We start from the raw sequence: 19545 nt of genomic DNA on the forward strand, positions 1-19545 counted from the left end.
GCCCTGCCCTGGTGGCTTGCCCTCCCCCCTCACGCAGCTCATCGCAGCCCGCTCCTCGTTGCCAGGAAGCTGCCCTCGTCTGGAGTGCTCAGGGGCTCCCTGCCGAACACTCAAATTAAGTCATAAATGCATCCGTCTGCCCCTTCTCCGCTCTGTCAGCGGCCTGTAACCAAATTTTTCCCTTTCATGTCTTTGTCTCCATCCAAACATGCAGCCAGAACGGCTGTCTGGATATTGCCCAACACACCTGGCGTGTCCTCGCTGTCGCGCCGCCCCCTTCGCCTGGCATTCCTTCAGGTGCCGTCTCTGCCTGCCAGAGCCCTCCCCGGCCTGCAAGGGCCGGTGCAAAAGCGTTTCCTTATAGAGCTACCCCGGATCTCACCACCCCAGTGGGAGACCCCCCTGCCAGCTCCGTCCAGGCCACACAGCTCTCTCGTCCTTCTGTGGAAAGCAGTTTTATTGAAGTGTGATTCACAGACTGGAAAATGGAGCGATGAGTCTGAGTAAACACACGCCGTTGTGCAGCCATGACGGTGATTCAGTCCAGAGCCCTTCCTCCCTTCCCTCCTCCCGAGAAGTCCCACGGCGGTCACCTCCCAGCCACTCCGCACCCTGTGCCCCCGGCCAGCTCTCAGCAACCACTCGCCTACTTTCAGATCTGCTCTTCAGATTTGCCTTTCCTGGACCGCTCACAGATGCGAAACCGCACGTCCGAGGTCTTTTGTGTCTGATTTATTTTCTGGGAATAGTATTTTGAGATTCATTTATATTTTAGGACATGTAAGTACCTGATTCCCTTTTGTTGCCGAACAGTAGGACGTTGTATGAATACCCTGCGTTTTGTTTATCCATTCACTGGTTGATAGACATTTGAATTGTTTCCAGCTTTTGGCTTTCATGGGTAATGCTGCTATGAATATTCACACACAGACTTCGTGTGAACGTATCTTCATTTCTCTCGGGTAGGACCTAGGAGTGGAATTGTTGGGGGAATGGAGGAGTGTGTGTCTAACTTTATAAGCAACTGCCAAACTTTTCCTGAGTACCCGTGTTTTATCCCCACCCCCCCAGCAGGCAGGCTGGGGTGGGGTCGGGGTTATCTACATTTTGTCCACTTAGTATTGTCAGTCCTTTGGATTATCTCAATTCGAGTGGATCTATAACCATTTTAGTCGTATCTCATTGTGGTTTTAATTTGCATTTCCCTAATGACTGATGGTTTTGAGCATCTTTTCATGAGCTCTGCCTCTTATTTTTCGAGTCATTTCCATCTGTGAACTTGCCATACCTGGCTCCTCTCTTATACCGGAGACTCCGGAGGCCTGGACGAGTCTGTAGAATGGGATAATAAGAGACCTTTCTTATAGAGTTGCTGTGAGTTGCATTGCATTTAATTTATTCAGTGAAATGAAATGATACGCTAGAAGCATCTGCCCAGCTGGTTTTTGCACATACTATTTATTTATTCATCTGCTTGGTATTGCGTGAGAACGTCCTGTATCCTCAGCACAAAGACTGAGAAATGAGTTAAATGTGGTCTCCACCCTCCGGAAAACCATGGGCCCCTCCAATGACAAGTCTCCTAAGTGCCCCAGTTCACTGTGTCCCGGACCCAGGCTGCTCACCAGACCCCAGAGCCCACTCCACGCTCGCCTGGTGTTCAGGATCTCAGTTGATGGTTCTGACCTCCTCTTGACCCCTCCCAGTCACGCCGCCGCCACTTCTCATCACCCACCAAGTGCTGCTGTGTCAGCAGCTTGGGCCTCCGTCCCTCCCCACATGGCTCTCTCACTGGCTCTCAGAGCCCTCATCTGCTCTCAGTTACCGGGTTCATTGTTCTTGGCCCATTGTGAGGTGATTTCCCGTTTGTGTGGTTCATGCCCCCACATCCCGGCCCCCTCCATGGAGGGCCAGGACCACACTTTACTCATTCTTTTATCCTCAGCACCCAGCAGGGCGCCTGGCATGCCGTGGGCACTCAATAAATGTTGAAATAACGAATGAGTGAAACACTCCCCCCAAATGCTGCGCTCTATCACACCTTCGTATTTTTGTAAGTGCTTTGCCCTCAGCTTAGGTCACTTTCCCTTCTTCAGTGGATGCTTTTTTCTAAATGCGGGGAGCCGGCCCACATCTCGGGGGCGGGGGCAGCAGTGTGAGGAATTGCCTGCCCAGACTTTCCCTGCCCAGCACCCCCCCCCCACCCCGGCTGATTCCAGGAAGCCTGCCGAAGTTCCGAGTTGAAGCTGTGTCATTAGTCTCCATACCCCTGGAGTTTGCTTGTGTAATTATGGAGCCGGGAGTGCTGAGTGGGGAGAACCGAGACCGGCAGCCAGCGCAGCCCAGTAGGAGTGGGGGTGTCCTGGACGAGCAGGGAGAAACAGACGGGCTTTCCTTAAGATGCAGCTTCCTTTCACGAAATGGGCATCTCTAGCAATTCTTGGAACGGAGCTATCTCCTCCAAATTAAAGAAAACGATGTCGGAAAGTAATTACTCAGAGGTCAGGGGTCCCTGTCCTGGCGCTGTAAGCCCCAATTTAACTTGAAATTGAAATTTGACGAGGAGAAGAGAGCCCCATTCCAACCGTCACTTTTAATTTTCCAGATATGATTTTTATTGGTTACCTTTCATTGCTTGGGAATATGAAACAACCCCTATTTATGGCCAACAGCCGACATATCTCATGCTTCTGAAATGCCAAGAAGGCCTCGGCCGGGCATGGGGCAGCTGGTTCCTCTCGTGCCATTACGGGATTAAACAGTGACATTCTCCTCTTTTCTGTAGGAGTGGGAGCATTGCGGGGAAAGGTGTTCGCTGTTAGATTCACGGGCGGCCTCGGGCCAGGATGATTGCTTCTCGCCACAGCGCACTGTAATTACCGTGTGCCGGGAATAACCACTCCTCCTGCCTTTTCCGCAGATTGCCTGGCTGAACCAGGAAGGGTCTATGGTGACCGAGGCACGGAAGGAGATTTGACAAACACTAAATGCAAAACACGTTTACATGATTGCTGCCCTGTCTTCCCCTGTTTGCCAGATTCTAGTCTATCTTGTTTACTTAAGTAGCCAAGGAGTTCGACTTCAGTGCTGAGGAAGGCAGCGTGGGTTGGCAGGAAGGATGTTTGGGACCAGGGGGAACAGGGGGAACAGGGGGAGGTCTCCACACTGGTTCTGCAGAGTCGGCTCTGTGACTTTGGGCTGATGTCGCTGCTGTAGACCTTGACTTCTTCTGAGCCATGGACGCTATCATTTTGGAGGTGTTTTTCATGTATCGAAGTGTCTCGATTTGGCCGATGCCCATTCTCTTTCCCTACCTCCCAAGCGCCTGAGTCTGGGACAGAAAATAGATGTCATTCATGGGCCAACTCTGCTGGGTTGGTACTAACTGCCTATGGTATCGTACTGAGATTCAGAGGCCACATGTTGGCTCAGTGGGAAGGAGTTCTGAATCGATTAGTGATGTCTGTCATGAGCATAAGATCGGAGAATCATGATGTGTGCAAGACACTTGCAAATATGTCGGGACCGAAATCATTGGTGTTTTTTCTGGTCCAGTCCAAAAGGTCTTGCATACCCAATATTCTCTTCCACATAGTCCTGGTTCCTTTAAGAAGGCTGTGGTTGAAGAGCAGAAGATAATGCAGAAAAAAACAATAATCCTAGAGTGTACATCTTACCAGGGAATGATTTCTGCATGCCACATGTCACGTTTTATGAAATGTGACACGCACCATGATTTTAGGTTCCCAGAGAAAGTGACCATGCAGCCAATTAAACTGGACCCAGAGGTTTATTGTTGCACTGACTGTACTCTTTGGCAATGTTAAAATATAAAAAAGCAAGTCCAGTGAAAAACCCCTATTGTGTGCTGGAGCATTTCTTTGGGTCTTCGCAGGTTAATGGTCATCATCTCTCATCACTCAGGAGAAGAGACTCAGTGTCATGGCCAAAGTCTCACAGCAGGAGCAAGGTGGGACGTGAACCCAGGGACTGGAAGTCAGGGGTGGATGTCGCGCTGTTCCATAAGCATCAGAGGGAAGGGAGGGCAAGTTCCAGGCTTGTGTGTACAGGGTGAGGGGGTGGGGCGTGTGTCTCAGGGAGCCCTGATGGCCCATGCACCTCACTGCTGATGGCTCTGGAGCAGGCTGTCCCCTGTCCCCTGCCTCTCTAGTGCTGGGGACCGACACCCTCACCGGGAGAATCCACCAGGGAGTGTAAACACTGCCAGAAGTTCTTGGAAGGGAAACGATGCGGTAATATTGTTAAAATTGGGATCTAGCTTTTATTTCGGGGAGATAAAATAAGCCTTTGGGTGATATATTTTGGGCCTAATTACCCTGGTTTTCGCAGAGGAGTCTATTGAGTGATTAAATAAAGGTAAATACCGTTGGCATCATGCCGGCCCCAGAAATGCAGAGCATTTTTTTTCTAAAAGGGAAAAACGTAGTGGAAATCACCCCATGCTCCACTGCTTCACCTCACAGCAGCATGGAAGACTCCAGAAAACACCCGAGGCATCGGAGAGCCAGGGTTTCAAAGCTCTGGCCTCACTTTCTGAGTGGCAAATGGCCCCTGTGTCACCACTCTCTGCCACAGTGTGGGACCACAGGCTCCTGGGAGCCTGTGCAGGGGGCGACAGCAAGACCTGGGTTCGGGCTCAACCCCGTCCCACGGAGAACAGGTGTGGGGACAGTCTGGGACCTGAGGAGGCGGAGGTCCCTGCCAGAAGCGGTGGCTGACTCTTGACCTTTGCTCCATGACCCAACACTTTGTTTAAAAAACAGCATTTATAATAAAAGCTATCAGCTAGCATATGCTTTTGAGCAGATACCCCATTGTAGGTAGAGAACGAAGCACCGTAAGTAGCTCACTCAGCCTGCATCGGGCGCTCCTATTTTACACGTGAGATAAGTGGGCACAGAGAGGCGGTGGGATGAGCCCATAACCACCCAGCTTGCTAAGGGAAGAACTAGGATCGGAACTCGGGCAGCGGTTTCCAGAGCCCCTGCTCTTAAATATGATATCGGTTTGTGCACGCATACACTATCCGTACCTATTAATGCTGTTCCTTGGGGCTCACGTGTTTTAAAAGTACAAACGAGTTCCCCTGAAGCCAGCCTCTGGCCTGCCTGGACCGTGGGATGTAATGGGATAACCCGGGAGGAGACTTCCAGGAGCCTATAACATGGCCCAGCATTCTTGGTGGTTTTATGACAATGACATCTGTAGGATCACCTCCTCCATTCTGGCCATGGAACCATAAAAACCTACACAATGGGAGCAAGAGCTTTTAGCTGACGTGAGCATCGGCACGCAGGAAGTGGCAGGTTTCACAGCAGGCGATGACGCTAGCACGGAGACATGGAGCTTCTGAAGGTCAGGAGGGAAGGGGGGCTCTCCTCCGTCCGCATCCAGTCCTCTCCAGGTTCTGTGCTTTCTGGGCCGGGAGGCGTCTCACGCCCAAATGCTTCTCTCCCCCAGCAGTGCCGCTGACCCTGTGCGGCCCAGGCGGCTCTCACAGCCGCCGTAGCTACTCCTTCTTGTTAGACAGGCAGCCTCGTCTCTCGTCCCCTTCAAATTCTTCCCACTGCCGGGGTCTTTCACAGTAGACCTTCCTCGGTGAGAAAGGGGCCCCGTGGTGGCTGAGAGTCAGTCAGTGAGGTTGACAGAGGTTCTGATCCCTTGTCAGGGAGGAAGCAGCAAGCGAGGGGCTTCAGCCCCTTGCCCAGCATGGCACGCCTGGGGAGGAGGAAGCCGGAGTCTGAGCCCAGCGTTTGAAGCTAACGTAGGGCAGCCGGGTTCCTGACAGGCCACACTGACCGGTACCAGTCAGTCCATGGCTCCTGGCCCTCGGCCTGGGGGTTGGGGACCCCTGTGTTAGAGGGAGATCAGGTTACAAAAGAAAACAAACGCTGTACCAGAGACCTGAAATTCCAGGGGTGACCAAAAGGTGGCATCATCCCCTTGAGGGAGGGGCTTGGCTGTGGCCTGATAGGGAAATGTGGAGGGTGCTTTTGCCCTGGGGATGGGAGAGGGGAGGAGCAGTAGGCCTCAGATATATGGGCCGAAACTGGATCAGCATCTCAGCTTCCTAAGAGCCCCCAGCACACGTCGGCGAAGTCATTCATCAGGGCAGACTGTCCGGACCTGGGTCGAGTTCCGGACTACTGTGAGCACTCTGAACTGCTGGAGAGGGGGCGCTCGTGGGACAGCGAGAGGGAGCAGCATCTCCCGCCTCCCCTCCCACCTCCCCTCCCGCCCTGGGAAACCCCCTCTCATTTCTCAAGATCACTTTCCTTCCAAGACGCCCTCGTTCCTTGACCGTTGTACAATGACAGCGTGGCCATGTCCTGATGGAATTCTCTCTTTACCTCGCTGTGTCCCTCGCTAGACGAAGGTCCTTGAGGAAAGGGACCGCGTCCTTTTGTCTCAGAGGTTCCCGACCACAGGCCCGGGGCCACACAGGCGGCTGTGGGAGTGAGTGAGCGGAACGAACAAGCTAATTGAAAGGCAGGTGAATGTCTACCTTTGAAAGAATTCCGATTAAAAAAACACGATGAGGAAAAGATTTGTTTCATGTCAGGCTTTCCCTTAAGGAGCCTTTAAATATGAAATTCCTGAATACTTTACTAGCGCTGTGTGGTCTAATTCTTTTAGACAAGTTCAAGTCTGAGAGCTGCGGTGTAAGAGCTGGTTTCCTTCTCCAAACCATCCTGATGTTCACTGATGAACCGCGGATCAGGGAGTTCAGAGGAGACGCCGGTTCCTGTTCAAACAGCGTCTGCATCCTCTGCATCCTCCCTGGTCCGCCCGACGGAGCAGACCTTGGCCCTGAGCAGAGAGTGCCCCGAGATAGCAAACCTTCCGAGGCTGCTGCTGCCCGGACGGCGTCCCAGGAGGCCCAGTGGCGCACGCCTGAGCTTCTGCAGAGGACGTGACCTCAGGCCCTGGGGAAGCTGGAGCTTCCGAGAGCCACCCAGCGGCTCCTGCTGCCGGCACCCAGAGAGGGAGAGGCAGAGACCGAGTGTGGGAACTGAACAGAGAGCACTAGGAAACGCAGGGCTGGTATGTCGTCGTGCAAATGAAATTACCTCCGAATGTCTCGGTGCCTTGTGGCTTCTGTTGGCGGAGCTGGGTGGATCTGACTCTGAGCAGGTCATTTTAAGTGCGTTCGTGTGTTTTTAAAGGTGACACCGCACTGCGTCTCCCGTCCCGTGTCCTGGCACTGAAGGCTGGCCGTTTCTCGTCTTTGGAGAACTTCAGACAATTTAGAACTGTAGACTGTTTGCCATCCGGGCATTGACTCAGCACTCTCATGCACAACATTGGTTTCTGAGGGCTATGGAGGTGGGGTGCAGGGAATGGAGTTTGCAAGGGCTCTGCTGCCTGGGAACTTGGTCCTCCTTTTCTCGAAAGGAGTGAAGGGTCCTCATTTCACAGCTAGGAAGGGTCTCCACAGCCCTGCCCCTCAGTTCCCTTGTCTGCACAGTGGGGCTCACGGCTACTGCCTTCCACCCCTGGTGAGGACCGATCCACAGCGTGGTGTGAAGCCCACACCGCAGGGCTGCGCACACAGCAGGCCCTCGGCCAGGAAGAGCCCGTGCGGTTCTCCGTCAGCGCTCAAGCCCCCTCCCAGCTTTGGTGCAAGTGCTGTGAATCGGATCGGCAGCTATTTTATGGCCTCGATTTGGGATCACTTCCGAAGGTGTGAAGTATTACTAAGCTGTGGCTGCTGCTGGGCTGTGAATAGAGCCCCCTTGAGAGGAAGTCAGCCCCCATATATCTGCCACAGAGGCCGGCATCCCAGACAGGGAAGCGGGGAGGGAACCCACGGCGGTGTTCCCCCCTGGAATGCCGCTGAGGGGCTGGAGCTGCCCACGGAGAAACTTTCCCCGTTGGGGGGACACCTGCAAAGGAGCAGGCTTCCCCACAGGTCTCCCACCCCTGTTGTCCTTGCCTGGGGCTCTGGCCTTCTTAAGTGACTCAAAGGAATCAATTCTGTCAAAAGACCCTTCAAAACCAGAACCCATTTTTCTGGATGAATGCCGCTTTCATACACAGAAGGCTTTGTGCAGCCATGGACTATTTATGATTATTTTTTAAAAAACACAAGGAAATTCTATGACTTAAATATAAAGAGCGGATTACGGGAATGCAGCAACGATAGCAGGGAAGTCACCGGGGACCCCGAAGGGGAGGGGAGGGGAGAAGTGTGGCCCCTCACCAGGGGCCCCGGAGCGCCCAGCAGTCTGGCCCAGGGGCCGCGCTCCGAAGCTAAAATTATGTCGGCACCTTCTGCTTAAAGGACACATGATTTGTACATTTCTATAGTCTCACTTTTTCTAAAATTATTTTGCTTTCCTTTTATAATCAAGGGAAAAAAACCTCAAACACTATTTTTTTAAAAAAAATAGGAGTTAATGAGATAGTCAAGCATTTTCATGTATATAATTTCACTTTTCTTTTAACCAGCCTGTGCAAGCCAGATGGCTGCACTTTGAAGGCAGAGGTGGGGGAGGGAGGAGAAGGTGCGTGTCGGGAGTCGTGCGGAAAACCCGGGGCCGGAGTGAGGACAGCTGGGCTCGGTCGGGATGTTTGATCTCTGTGCTCCTCCCAGTTCACCCCACAAACCCGCAGGAAGCATTGGCAGCGTCTCAGGCAATGTGAGGAACACTTGGAGGGTCCCAGACGGGAGATATAGGCGACAGCTCCTGTCGCCCAGGTCCATGCTCCCTGGCGGAGACCGAAAGGAGAAATGTCAAGGCCACGTGAGCAGCAGCCTGCAAAAGCGCTGTGAGCCCTCGGAGGACGGAGTGACTAATCCCACGGCAGGGGTGGGGATGATCAGAAAAAGTTACAGAGAGGAGGTGACATTTAAATTGCAACTTGCTGTCTGGCACAGGCGTTAAGAGCCCAAGCGTGCAAATGTGGCAGACCTCGAGAGAACTTCAGCCGTCACCACCTCATGCTTGTGGACTCGGACAGATTCCTTATCTCCCTCCGGGCTTCAGTTACTCTTCTGGAAAATGGGCGTAACCATAAGCAACCTCATGATAATTTTTTAGGAGTAAATAAGATAAGGGAAGCAAATCCATTTGGTAATAGCCCACTGAAATTCAAGAAACTAGAGCTTTAAAAAAATCACAATTCATGGTGACATAGCTACTCTTCATGTATTCCGTCAAAATGAAAATCGTTTCCCGTGGCAGATAGGTCATGGGACAGGGTCCCGGGTGAGGGGGCCACGTGCGCTAAGTCCCTGATGTGTAGTAGCCTCGGACACTTGGGAAAGTGGCAGGGGACGGGCCCAGGAGACAGTGGCGCGGCAGCAGTCAGACGGAGCCTACTGGGTGGGGGTCCGATGCAGACAGCCTTGTTGGCTGGGGGAGGGCTTTCATGCTGTAGGATGGTGGGGGATGTGGTTGGAGATGAAATGCTTTAAAAGCCAGGGAGTGGGGTGGCCCGCTGTGTGTCTAAGAGCGGCCCGAAGGCAGCTAGGAGGAGGCTGGATCCACGGGATCCGGGAAACTCAAGGGAAAGGAGGCCAGTGCCGTGGGCTGCGTGGAACGCACAAGGGCTCATGGAGGAGTATTTCGTTTCCATCGAAGACCTTGTGGACTTAACCCTTCACAAGGGGAGGGAAGAAGTTCCTGTCCTCAGGACACAATGTATAGCGGAGAAGGGGGAGAAGAAAACTGGACACAGCCACGCTTTAAGACCAGTAATCATCAGGAGAGAATTACAAGGACGGCGCTGAGAGGGTCAGCCAAGGAGGGGGCGTGGTATCCAGTGGGCGGACCAGGAGAGGACTCTAGTGCTCATTCTCAGACCCCCCACCCACAGGGGGCCACAGGGAGCAAGGGCGCGGCTGCAGTTTTCTGGCCTGGCCTGGAGACGGGGATCTGTGACTGTGGAGTGTGGACTGAGGCTCATCTGAGAGGTTTGCTTGGAGCTGGCGGCCGCATGGAGTGGAGAGGAGGGAGGGAGGGAGCCATTTCAGGAAATCCCGACAGGTCAGTGGGCTGAGTCTGTGAATGTTGATGCTTCCCACGGCTTTGGGTTTGCCCTCTTTGAACCCTAGCTAGAGAAGGCATATTGTTTCTTTCTTATTAAGTCTTGAAACAAACGAGCAAACAAAAAACAATGACAACAGCCCATAACTGCCCCCCCCCCCCCCCCCCCCCCGGCGCCCACACAGGGTTTGCGCACGTGGGACGCGGCGCAGTCAGGCTTGGTGTGCTGGGTGGAAACGCTGTGTGAACCACTCTTGGTTTCAACAAAGTGACTCAGTCACCCTGACTGGTGTGGCTCAGTGGGCTGGGCATTGCCCCACAGAGCAAAGGTCGCCGGTTCGATCCCTGGTCGGGGCACATGCCTGGGTTGCAGGTCCCCAGACAGGGCACGTCACAGAGGCAAATGACTGATGTTTCTCTCTCTCTCTCTCTCTTTCTCTCTTCCCCTCTCTCTAAAAATAAATAAGTAAAATCTGTAAAATAAAAATGCACTGACTCAGTCCATTTGGCTCCGAGGAAGAAGGCTTTTTTGTCTGCATCTCCAGGGTATCACAGCATCTCATGTGCTACCTGGGCAACCAGCCCATGCGCCCACACGGGGTCACTGTGTCAGCTGATGATAGGCCATATATCTGTTGAACTTGTGCCAGGAAAAAAAAATACGGGTTTCATTTGAGTGAAATTTAATGTGAGAGGGCCATAGATTCTGAGAATTTGTGAAAGGCATTCATAATAATAAAGCTTTTATTTGTTTTGGAGCAAATAATCCTTTGGTGTAATGTTTATTGTCTTTTCATTTCAGTTGTGGTTTAAGCCAAGGCAAAATGTTCTGCCTAAAATGCTTCTTCAGTTAAGCAGACCCTATCTCCTTTAAATTGCATTTTGTCTGAAATGGACTAGGTCACATGTAATAAATTCTGGTGTTTTAATGGAAACATTACAGCAAAATAGTTAACAATCTGCTTTAATTTCAAAACCAATTCTCCCCTTCATACGGTAAGGCAGTGGCTTGGTAAAATGTGCAAAACGCATTAGGATTTAATTATGGCGGCGATTTGTCCTGAAGCGAGGTTAACTGGGCTGTCAGTGTTCTGGATAAAGGTGTCAGGGGCTTGGCAGTGGGAGAGGAGAGTGGCGGCTTGGTGTCCCTGGGCCCTGAACCCCACGCGGACCACCGTGGAAACAGAAGCCCTGGGCACGCGAGCTGCTGAAGGTCCGGATCCACGGGAGGCTGGATTCTCCTGAGAGCACAGAAGGGGCCCAGGCCCAACCTCACGTGAGCGCTGATCCACGAGGAAATGCTCTGGGAATCATTTCTTCGTGTCTCCCCGCTGGACCCAATCCATTCATTAACTCATTCCTGCAACAAACCGTTGAATCCCACTGTGCAGGTGCTGGGGATTCAAGGGGGAGCAAAAAGAAGCAGGATTCCTACCTTAGGAAGGGTATGGGCTAATGAGAGAGAAACACATTCACCGGAGGGTGACACAGATATAGGTGCAAGGACAACTGTGCCAATGACTTGGATGGAGGGGACCCTGGCACCCGGCGAATGTGGGGGAGGGGCAGTTGTGCGGCATGGGCAGCGGTGAAGGCCGTCATGCTTTTCCCAGGAAGTTCGGGATCTGCTCTTTCTTCATTTTCCTGGGAAACATACAGGAGAGACTAGAATGAAAACTGTCCCTGTCATCAGGGCCATTGAAGTAGCCTTCTCAAGTGTGAATTTTATAACCCCAATCAACCCGAGCTAGAAATGCAGACTTAGAACCTAGGAAAAATATGTAAGTTTATTGCAAAAGATAATATCCCATTTAAAACAGTTTAGAAATTTACAAAACCTTACATTTTACATAGTTTTTAAGAAGGTCCTCTACAGATGAGCTGGTCTGAGGTTCCAGGTATAGTGAGTACACAACTCCCTTAACTACAGAGAAAGCAGCTACACAGACTCCTGCAACGTAAGGTGATGTATCAGTCTTTTTTTCCTTTCCATTTTACAAAAGTAATTTTTGCTAAATTAATCTCTCTCCATAAAACCACATAACCTCAAGTACAGCGTTGTTATAGATTATCATGGTCAATGTTACCTAATATTTTACAAAGAAGCGATTTTCACATGAGTAGATGGGTCGAGAGTTTTGGTAGGTGTATAGGTATGGGTTTTTTATTTATTGTGTTGAACAGAGATGATAATTTCTGTTAGCAGGAAGGTGCTTACTGAGTCCCTTTTCCCTTGTAACGATGGTAAATGCTCGACCTCCAGAAGAGCCCTCCTTCCCTGGTTCGGGCTGGCGGCCCGAGCGGTGTCGTGTTGTGCTTTGGTATAGAATCATTATTACAGTCTCATTTGGTTGAATTTCTAGAAGTGACAACATTGTCTACCCAATTTTGTTTTCCACTGGAGGGTGTATCCACGGCCCCCAACTCCACACAAGTGTATAAAAACATGCGCTTTTCAATTACCCAAGGATTGGGTTCTGCTTTTTGTGAGAGTGACCTCAGATGCCTCTTCATTATCCCGGGCCGACTTTGGCAGACGACCCAGCCCCGCCCTGGGTCCTGCTGCTCCCGCGATGCTGGACCATGCACAGAGCAGACGAAGCTGGCAGAGTAGGTGTTTACAGCTCCCCTCGAGAATGGACAAACGGCCCTGGACATTGGAACGCTTTGTCAGAGGACAGTGGTGGACTGGGCTCTTCTGTTGCCTGGGTCTCTTAGTTCCCAGAACAGGATCATTTTCATTCTAGCATGCTGCCCAGGAATATAAATTCATTTGAAAATTAGTGTAAGCAAAGCAAATTAAGATGGAAGCTCTACTACAAGATACAATTACATAAGAGATCCCACATGATTTTGCTTTATTGGATTATCCTCCGTGCTGTTCTTTTCCATTGTTGGGGCCAACTGAGAGTGGATTGTGTGGATACAGAAAGATGCGTGGCTTTTAGCCAGTGGCAGCATATCCTATGAAATGTGGCTTCCTAAGTATGACAAGTGTATTTATCTTAATTCCAACGGAACATTATGGATGCCGGTCTCGTTTTGTGGGTTTAAACATCTCACTAGAAACAGAACAAGAACATCTTGAATGACATTCCAAGACTTAAATAGTGCAAGCTGAGATCCCTTGCCAAATTCCCCTCTCGCTCTCACCGAAATAGCTCCTGCACTGCAGCAGTGTGGCAGGGCAGGTGCAACTGTCGGAGGGGTTGCTCCCTCCCTCTCCGTGTGCGGTGGGGCATGTTCACCCCACGCGCATGCAGGACGCTGTGCTCTGCGGACTCTGACTCAGGTTGGGGATCTGGAGCTAAGGGGGGAACGAAGGCCTTCCTCACTGAACGCTGTGCTGAGCTGTGGGATCCCTTTTCTCAGCGGCATCAATCCAACCACGGGCTGGTAGGGAATGTCACGTGGACCAAGAGCCTTGCCAACCCATCCCTCATCCCCAAGCGCATGTAGCGATTACTGAATTATATTATGTTCATTGTTCAGCCATGCAAGTTCGACTGGGCCCACACGTATAGGGGTCATGTCGGAAGAATGAGCCCGACATTTAGGCTTTGGGAAGGAAAGGTCTTTTATATGAAAATGGAAAAATATATATATATCCTCATCCCTAGTCCTGCTGCTACTTCAATCAGGTGGCCGTTGCCTGGCCACCGGGAAGGGGATTATGTAGATTAATATACCTTTGAGCCTATCTACAAAGGGACCGTGGGGATGAACGAATGATAACCCGTGTTGTGTTTGATCTCAGTCTTATTTACGTTACCGGCGAGATGAAACAGACTGGCCGCTGGATCTCATGATCTTAAAGGCTGCGGGGAAATGAACTGTGGAAGTGTCACCTCGATAAATTCAAGAAAAAAAAAATTAACTGTGGAATCTTATCATTGAAACCCAAACCGGACCCCGCCCATTGGCCAGGCAGCCTCAGGCCCCGGGCCGAGAAGCACGAGGGTCCAAGGTGGGCCGCGGGGCTGCAGCTGCAGCTCAGCCACTCCTAGTTCCTCACCTCCTGCCGCCACCCGGCTCTGCCACAGGCTGGAAGGCCACACAGCTTGAGATGATAGGTCCTTGGCTTGGGATCAAAGGGCTAATTTAAAATGAAAATAAATAGCCCCACCCACCAGGCAATCTTGCATGTTTACGCCCTCCCCATTCCTGCGGTGCTCCTGTACCCCGTTTTTTCTGAAAGCTGCCGATGCATGTATCTGATCTCTTCCGGGGTCTCTGTTGACAGAGCCCCCGCCCCCCCCCCCCCCCCCCCCCCCCCCGCACAGCATCTCTTTTTCTTCTTTCGGGATGATGGACCAGGGATGAGAAGGAGGTGCTCAGCATCACGGAGGCTTTGGAAAGTCGATACGTGGGCTTTGCTCATGGCGGGAATCCAGACTGCACACACCAGGACATGGCCTGGTGGCCTGGTGATGGGGAGCTAGGCAAGTGGTCACTGTAGGGTCCGTGAAGTCCTCAGCAAGCAGTGGCGCTCACTCAGGTGAGGCTGGTGGGCAGGGGTCCAGCAGCGGCCGAGCCAGCCCTGGGGCCTTCCCGTTTCACAGGTTGAGTGGCTCACAGCCTGGGGCCTTTGCTAAGCAGTGGAGCAGGCCCGAGGGCGGCGGCCTCCCCACCGCGGGGGGGGGGGTGCTTGAGGGGGAACAAGGCAGGGTCCCGACAGGCTCAGATCCACCAGAAGCATTTCTTCTTCACCTTCTTGGTTTTCCGCCTTAAATCCTGTCTCTCGGGGACGGGGGGCTCCGCTGGGGACTTTGGTTGGGGGGAGGGCTCCTCAGGGGGTTCCGCTTCCTCCAGGCTCTGTAGGACTTCGTGGAACCTGCCTTCCTGCTGCCGAAAATCGTACTCCACACTGAAAAACACGGAGAAAGGGAGGAAAGTAAGTCCCAACCAGCACACACTGATTTAGCATCACCGAGGGCCCAGCTGGTACAGAAGAGCATGGGCTTTGGCACCTGGTCCCAAATGCGTAAGGACCTGCTGGCTGTGTGACCTCAGAAAAATTGTGCTACCTCTCTGGACCTTTGGGTCCTCATTGATCAAATCGGCGCCTGCAATGCCTTCCTGCTGGGGATGCTCTGAGATTCCCGTGAGGCGTGTGATGTGGCAGACCCATAGCTGGGCTCAGTACACGTCACTCCAGTCTTTCTCTCATTGTTTCACTGCTCTAATTCTTCATTCTTTTTACACGTTAGGCACGAAAACCACCTCGTTACAAAAGATGTAAATAATAGTGAGGAATAGACGATAAAACTGACGCCTCAGTTTCCTCATCGATAAAATGGACAACCTAATAGCACGTTATCTCAGAGGCTTTCTTTGGAATTAGTGTGTGTGTGTGTGTGTGTGTGTGTGTGTACAGTGAGAGGCTATAAAGGAAGCACTTACAGCAGGGCCCGGGGTGGAAGAAGCACTCCATCTGTGTTAGTTAGCTTCTGTGGCTGTTGTTATTATCATAAACATTATTACTACTAATACATGTGCCCTGCCGTTGTCGTGCTTCTCAAATTACTGTGTCTCGGATTGCGTTACATATACTCTGACCTCCTCGTAGTCCTCAATACAGACATATTTACACACTCTCCTGTGATGGGCACTTCCTCATCTCCTTTTTGCTGTTTCATTTGGTTGTTTTAGAGTCGTTCGTGTACAGACTCCATTGTATGGTCTGTACACTGGTCTGTGAGGTATACAGGACTTGACGTCAGGGACCGGGGTTCCCAGAATTCAGAGATTGGGGCCACGCAGGGCAGGGGCTCTGGCCTGAGCAGTGGGTGCTCGAGAGCCCCTGATTGCCGAGGGCTGGGGAATCAGGCTGGCTCTGCCCTCCCAGAACCGGCGGAGCCGGAATGAACGACTCCTGCAGGCTGTGCACGGGCTGGCTGTGCACGGGCTCCCTCTGCCCTCCCCTGCCCACCCCTCCCCAGGACGTTTACCCTGGGAGGCACTCCTGTGGGGGATGCCCGTAGAAAGACGGCAGGTTTCAGCTGTGTGCTCCCCGGGTTCCTACCAGAGCTCTCAGAAGGCCAAGGGTGAGGAGCCAGCGAGGGCTTGTGGGAGGAACGCAGCCGTGAAAGCAGTGCCTTCTCCTCGTGCAGCGAGGAAGAGACGGAGTGTTTCATGTGCAAGATGGAAGACCCCCCGCCGGCTGGTGATGCGGCATGACTGGCCACAGCCTTTCTACCCAGCAAGGGCTGAAAGGAGCTGTCATTACAGGGACAGTTGTCTTTGTCGACTGTCCCTGTGTCACTTCGCAGAGACCCAGGGTCGGACTGAGTGCCGCTGAAAAGGCAAACTGGGATCGCTGCACAGCTAACGGAGGCCCCAGATGCTGGCTTGGCACTGGGCCTTCGCTGATAGAAGCAGCTAAACAGACGGAGGGGGCGTCGGTGCTCAGGAGCGACAGGGAAGAATGTCTGACTATTGTGTTCTCGGCTTATGTCCTTTTACTTCCTGTTCCTCCCTGGTCCCCTCTGCAGGGACATGTTCCTAGCTGGGTGACCTATATAGTGGATGAAACACAGGCCGTGGTTTTCAAAGCCGAGCTCCACAACTGATCAGCTGTGAGATCTTGGGGAAGTCAGTTTTCATTTTCAGGCCACGGTGTCCTCATCTATAAAATGAGCACGTTGCCTACTCACAGGGTTCTCAGCACGTTTAAGTGACGCAGCGTGCATGCCAACACTTGGCTCAGAGCTGGGTGCCGAGTATTCAGCCAGTCATTCAACAATCATTTGTTGACTGTTTCCCATGGGCCAGGCCTCGGGCTAGGTGCTGGGGGTGGAGCGTGAGGCAGACAGGCAGACAGGCAGACATGCAGACATCACCCTGAGCTGCCGGTGCAGTGGCTCTGTGTCTTTGGTAAATGCCAGCCAATGCCAAGAGCTGTTTGAGACCTTTGTAGCCCAAGCCCGGGATTTGCCAGGTCAGTAACCTTCGGCCTGGGCCGCCAGATGGAGCCAAAGGTAGTGGGGACCCCATGTTCATTCTAGGAATTTCCTGTGCTGTTGTCTGTTATAAGACATTCCATCTGTCCATCCATCCATCCATTCATCCATCTATCTATCCATCAATCTATCCATCTATTCATCCATCCATCCATCATCCACCCAGCCAGCCAGTGTGTGGCCTGACATCGTGCTCAGTTGTGGGATGCCATAGTAAGACAGACAGACATGCATACTGCCCTTGTAGGTCTTACTGCCCAGTGTGTGGGACAGATTCAACTAACAATTGCTTTAAAATATGCTTTGCATTGATCTCAACTACCCCACTTTCCAGCTCTTCATCCTTACACCTAACAAATTATATGAACCTACACAAAACCCAGCTTCCTTTTCCTCCTTATATGTGACATTTCTCTGACTTCATAATTCAAATAAACAAGCGACAACAACAAACCACCCGAGTGTGTCAGGACTCAACAGCAGTGTCCTAACACCAGTTGGGAAGAGCAGTGCTTTGGGGGAACCCAGAGTGGACAGAACTGGCAGGACTTGAGAGGAGCCGGGAGACAGCATGAAACTGTCTCATCATCACAATTTCAAGCGCAGCCCAGTTCAGAGAGCGGACAGAGCAAGGGCTCTGCATGGAACAGTCCTGGGTGTGAGCCGAGGCTGTGCCTCTCCCACTGGCCGGGTGCACTCGGGCAGGTCCCTTCTCCTTCTGAGACTCAGTTGAGAATGGGGCTACAAAGCTCTCTCACCGGGTAGTTGCGCAGATGGGACACAAGGATAGGTCAAACGTCCTCACGTAGGACTAGGTCTCCGCCTACTGCCCTCTTCACTAAGTCTTTTGTCTTCCCGTCTTAGGGGCTGACTGTCTCACCTCCGCACTCATACCTTAAGTTCTTCAGTAACTGCTATACCTTGCCAGCAACATCACTCTTCACCCCTCCCCGCCCTGTACATTCAGGGAAGAATACATTCTACGTTTCTATGGAAACACCACGGGGCTCCATTATGATCTCCCCCCACTCCTCTTGTAACTGCCCTCACTGATCTGGACAAGAGAAAGGGGATTGAATGTGACGTTCTTTTCAAGGCCAGGCAAGAAGCAAGGTATAGAGAAGTGTGTGCACTTAGGAAAGAAATTGATTAATGTTTTCTAGGCCAAAGCAATTTATTAACATAAAGGAAAATTGTCACTTTCCTTCTTACTCTTCCATTTGACAAACTACTGTTTGGTTTGGAGGAGAGAAGAGGGAGTATGTTTTGTTTGGGTAGCGGCTGCCTTATAAATGGAGGCGGCGGGGGGGACAGTGTCCTCTCCCATCCCTTTTCATCAGGAAGCTGGGTGCAGAAAAGGAGACACCCCTCACCTTCCTTCCTCGCCGACCCACACCGCATTCAGCAGCCTCTTGCAAAGGGGAGTAAACTGTCTACTTGGTGAAAGTTCAAGGGGAGGGTTGCTTGTAGATTCTGGGAAATGGCGTCTGCCTTGGGTTTGGTGTCAAGGTGAACACCAGTGACTCCTGTAACCTCCCCTCCTCTCTTCTTCCTCTTCATCTCCCCACCCTCCTCCCACCCCCTGCACCACCTTCTGCCGCCCATATCCCGTGTGGCTGGAGAGGAGTGCTGAGGGCTTAGTGTGTAGAGCTCTGGCTCACAGTGGGGGCAAACAGTGGTCAAGAAATAGCTGCAGTACAGGACTCGGGCCCGGAGCCACTGAGACACTGTGGAGCATGCAAGGTGTGCAAGGAAGACCCGACAACCGGCTTCACCACTGCCCTGTTCGTTGTCTTAGGGAGCCTTAGGGCCCTGGCCTTCTGAGCTGTCTGCGCGTGGTACGCCACAGCCTTTAGAAAGTGGGCTGGGTGTAGATCAGGAACGGGGCAGAGCTCACAGGCGTCCCTCTCGAGGGCACCTCTCTGATCTAGCTGACAGGTCAGTGCTCCAGGTGTGGTGCCAGGGGAGAAGCAAGAGGGGGTGTTTCTAGGTGACTGGAAGCAGCAGGAAGCCTCAGTCATGGCTTATCTGGAAGAAGAAACAGGGAGAAGCAGGAAGTAGGTAAATACACTCGTGCCTAAGCCAGCAACAGAGCCGGGAGCTGGGTGCAGGAGCTTGGCTGGGCGAGCCGAAGGCGGGCATGCCAACAAGAGATAAAACTTTATATAGAAATCAATGAACACTAGAAGCCCCTTACTTTTTACACAGCACTCTGAAACGGCAAACACTCCAGGTCTGTGTTTTTATTTTACCCTCACGAGGGCCCAGGAAGAGGGAAGGTTGTTATCCCCATTTAACTGACAAACGAGTTGGCAGAGAGAAGCCACACCGTGAGTTACGGTCAGAGTTTAGCCTGGTTTCTAGACTCTTTGTGCTTTGCCTTTTCCTAAGGAGGGATTCGGTGGTTCAGCCCAGGGCCTGGCTGTGACCAGGGCCTTGATAGAAGAAGAAATAACAAAAGTACCTGGATCATGTTCGGTGAGGATGCACGGCAATTTAAATGAATGATACTAATTAGAAGATGGGGAGGAGGGAAGAGGAGGAGGACGACTGTCACTCACGGAGTGAAA

At 52.1% G+C, this 19545-nt stretch overlaps 2 protein-coding genes across 5 annotated transcripts in view; one reads left to right on the top strand and one right to left on the bottom strand.

The window, feature by feature from the left end:
• The window catches only part of DOCK2 (dedicator of cytokinesis 2), a 362016-nt gene that overhangs the window by 165809 nt on the left and 176662 nt on the right, over nucleotides 1–19545 (top strand). The gene's annotated exons all lie outside the window — the stretch shown is intronic.
• The window catches only part of INSYN2B (inhibitory synaptic factor family member 2B), a 102034-nt gene continuing 96791 nt past the window's right edge, over nucleotides 14303–19545 (bottom strand). For all 4 annotated transcript variants that reach the window (XM_036013878.1, XM_036013876.1, XM_036013877.1 and 1 more), the window contains one exon: nucleotides 14303–14880. In XM_036013878.1, the coding sequence (XP_035869771.1) occupies nucleotides 14694–14880 (187 nt within the window). In that variant the 3' untranslated portion in view covers nucleotides 14303–14693. The remainder of the gene's footprint in view (nucleotides 14881–19545) is intronic.

This window comes from Phyllostomus discolor, chromosome 13 (genome assembly GCF_004126475.2).
Source record: "Phyllostomus discolor isolate MPI-MPIP mPhyDis1 chromosome 13, mPhyDis1.pri.v3, whole genome shotgun sequence".
In the NCBI taxonomy this organism is placed as follows: Eukaryota; Metazoa; Chordata; class Mammalia; order Chiroptera; family Phyllostomidae; genus Phyllostomus; species Phyllostomus discolor.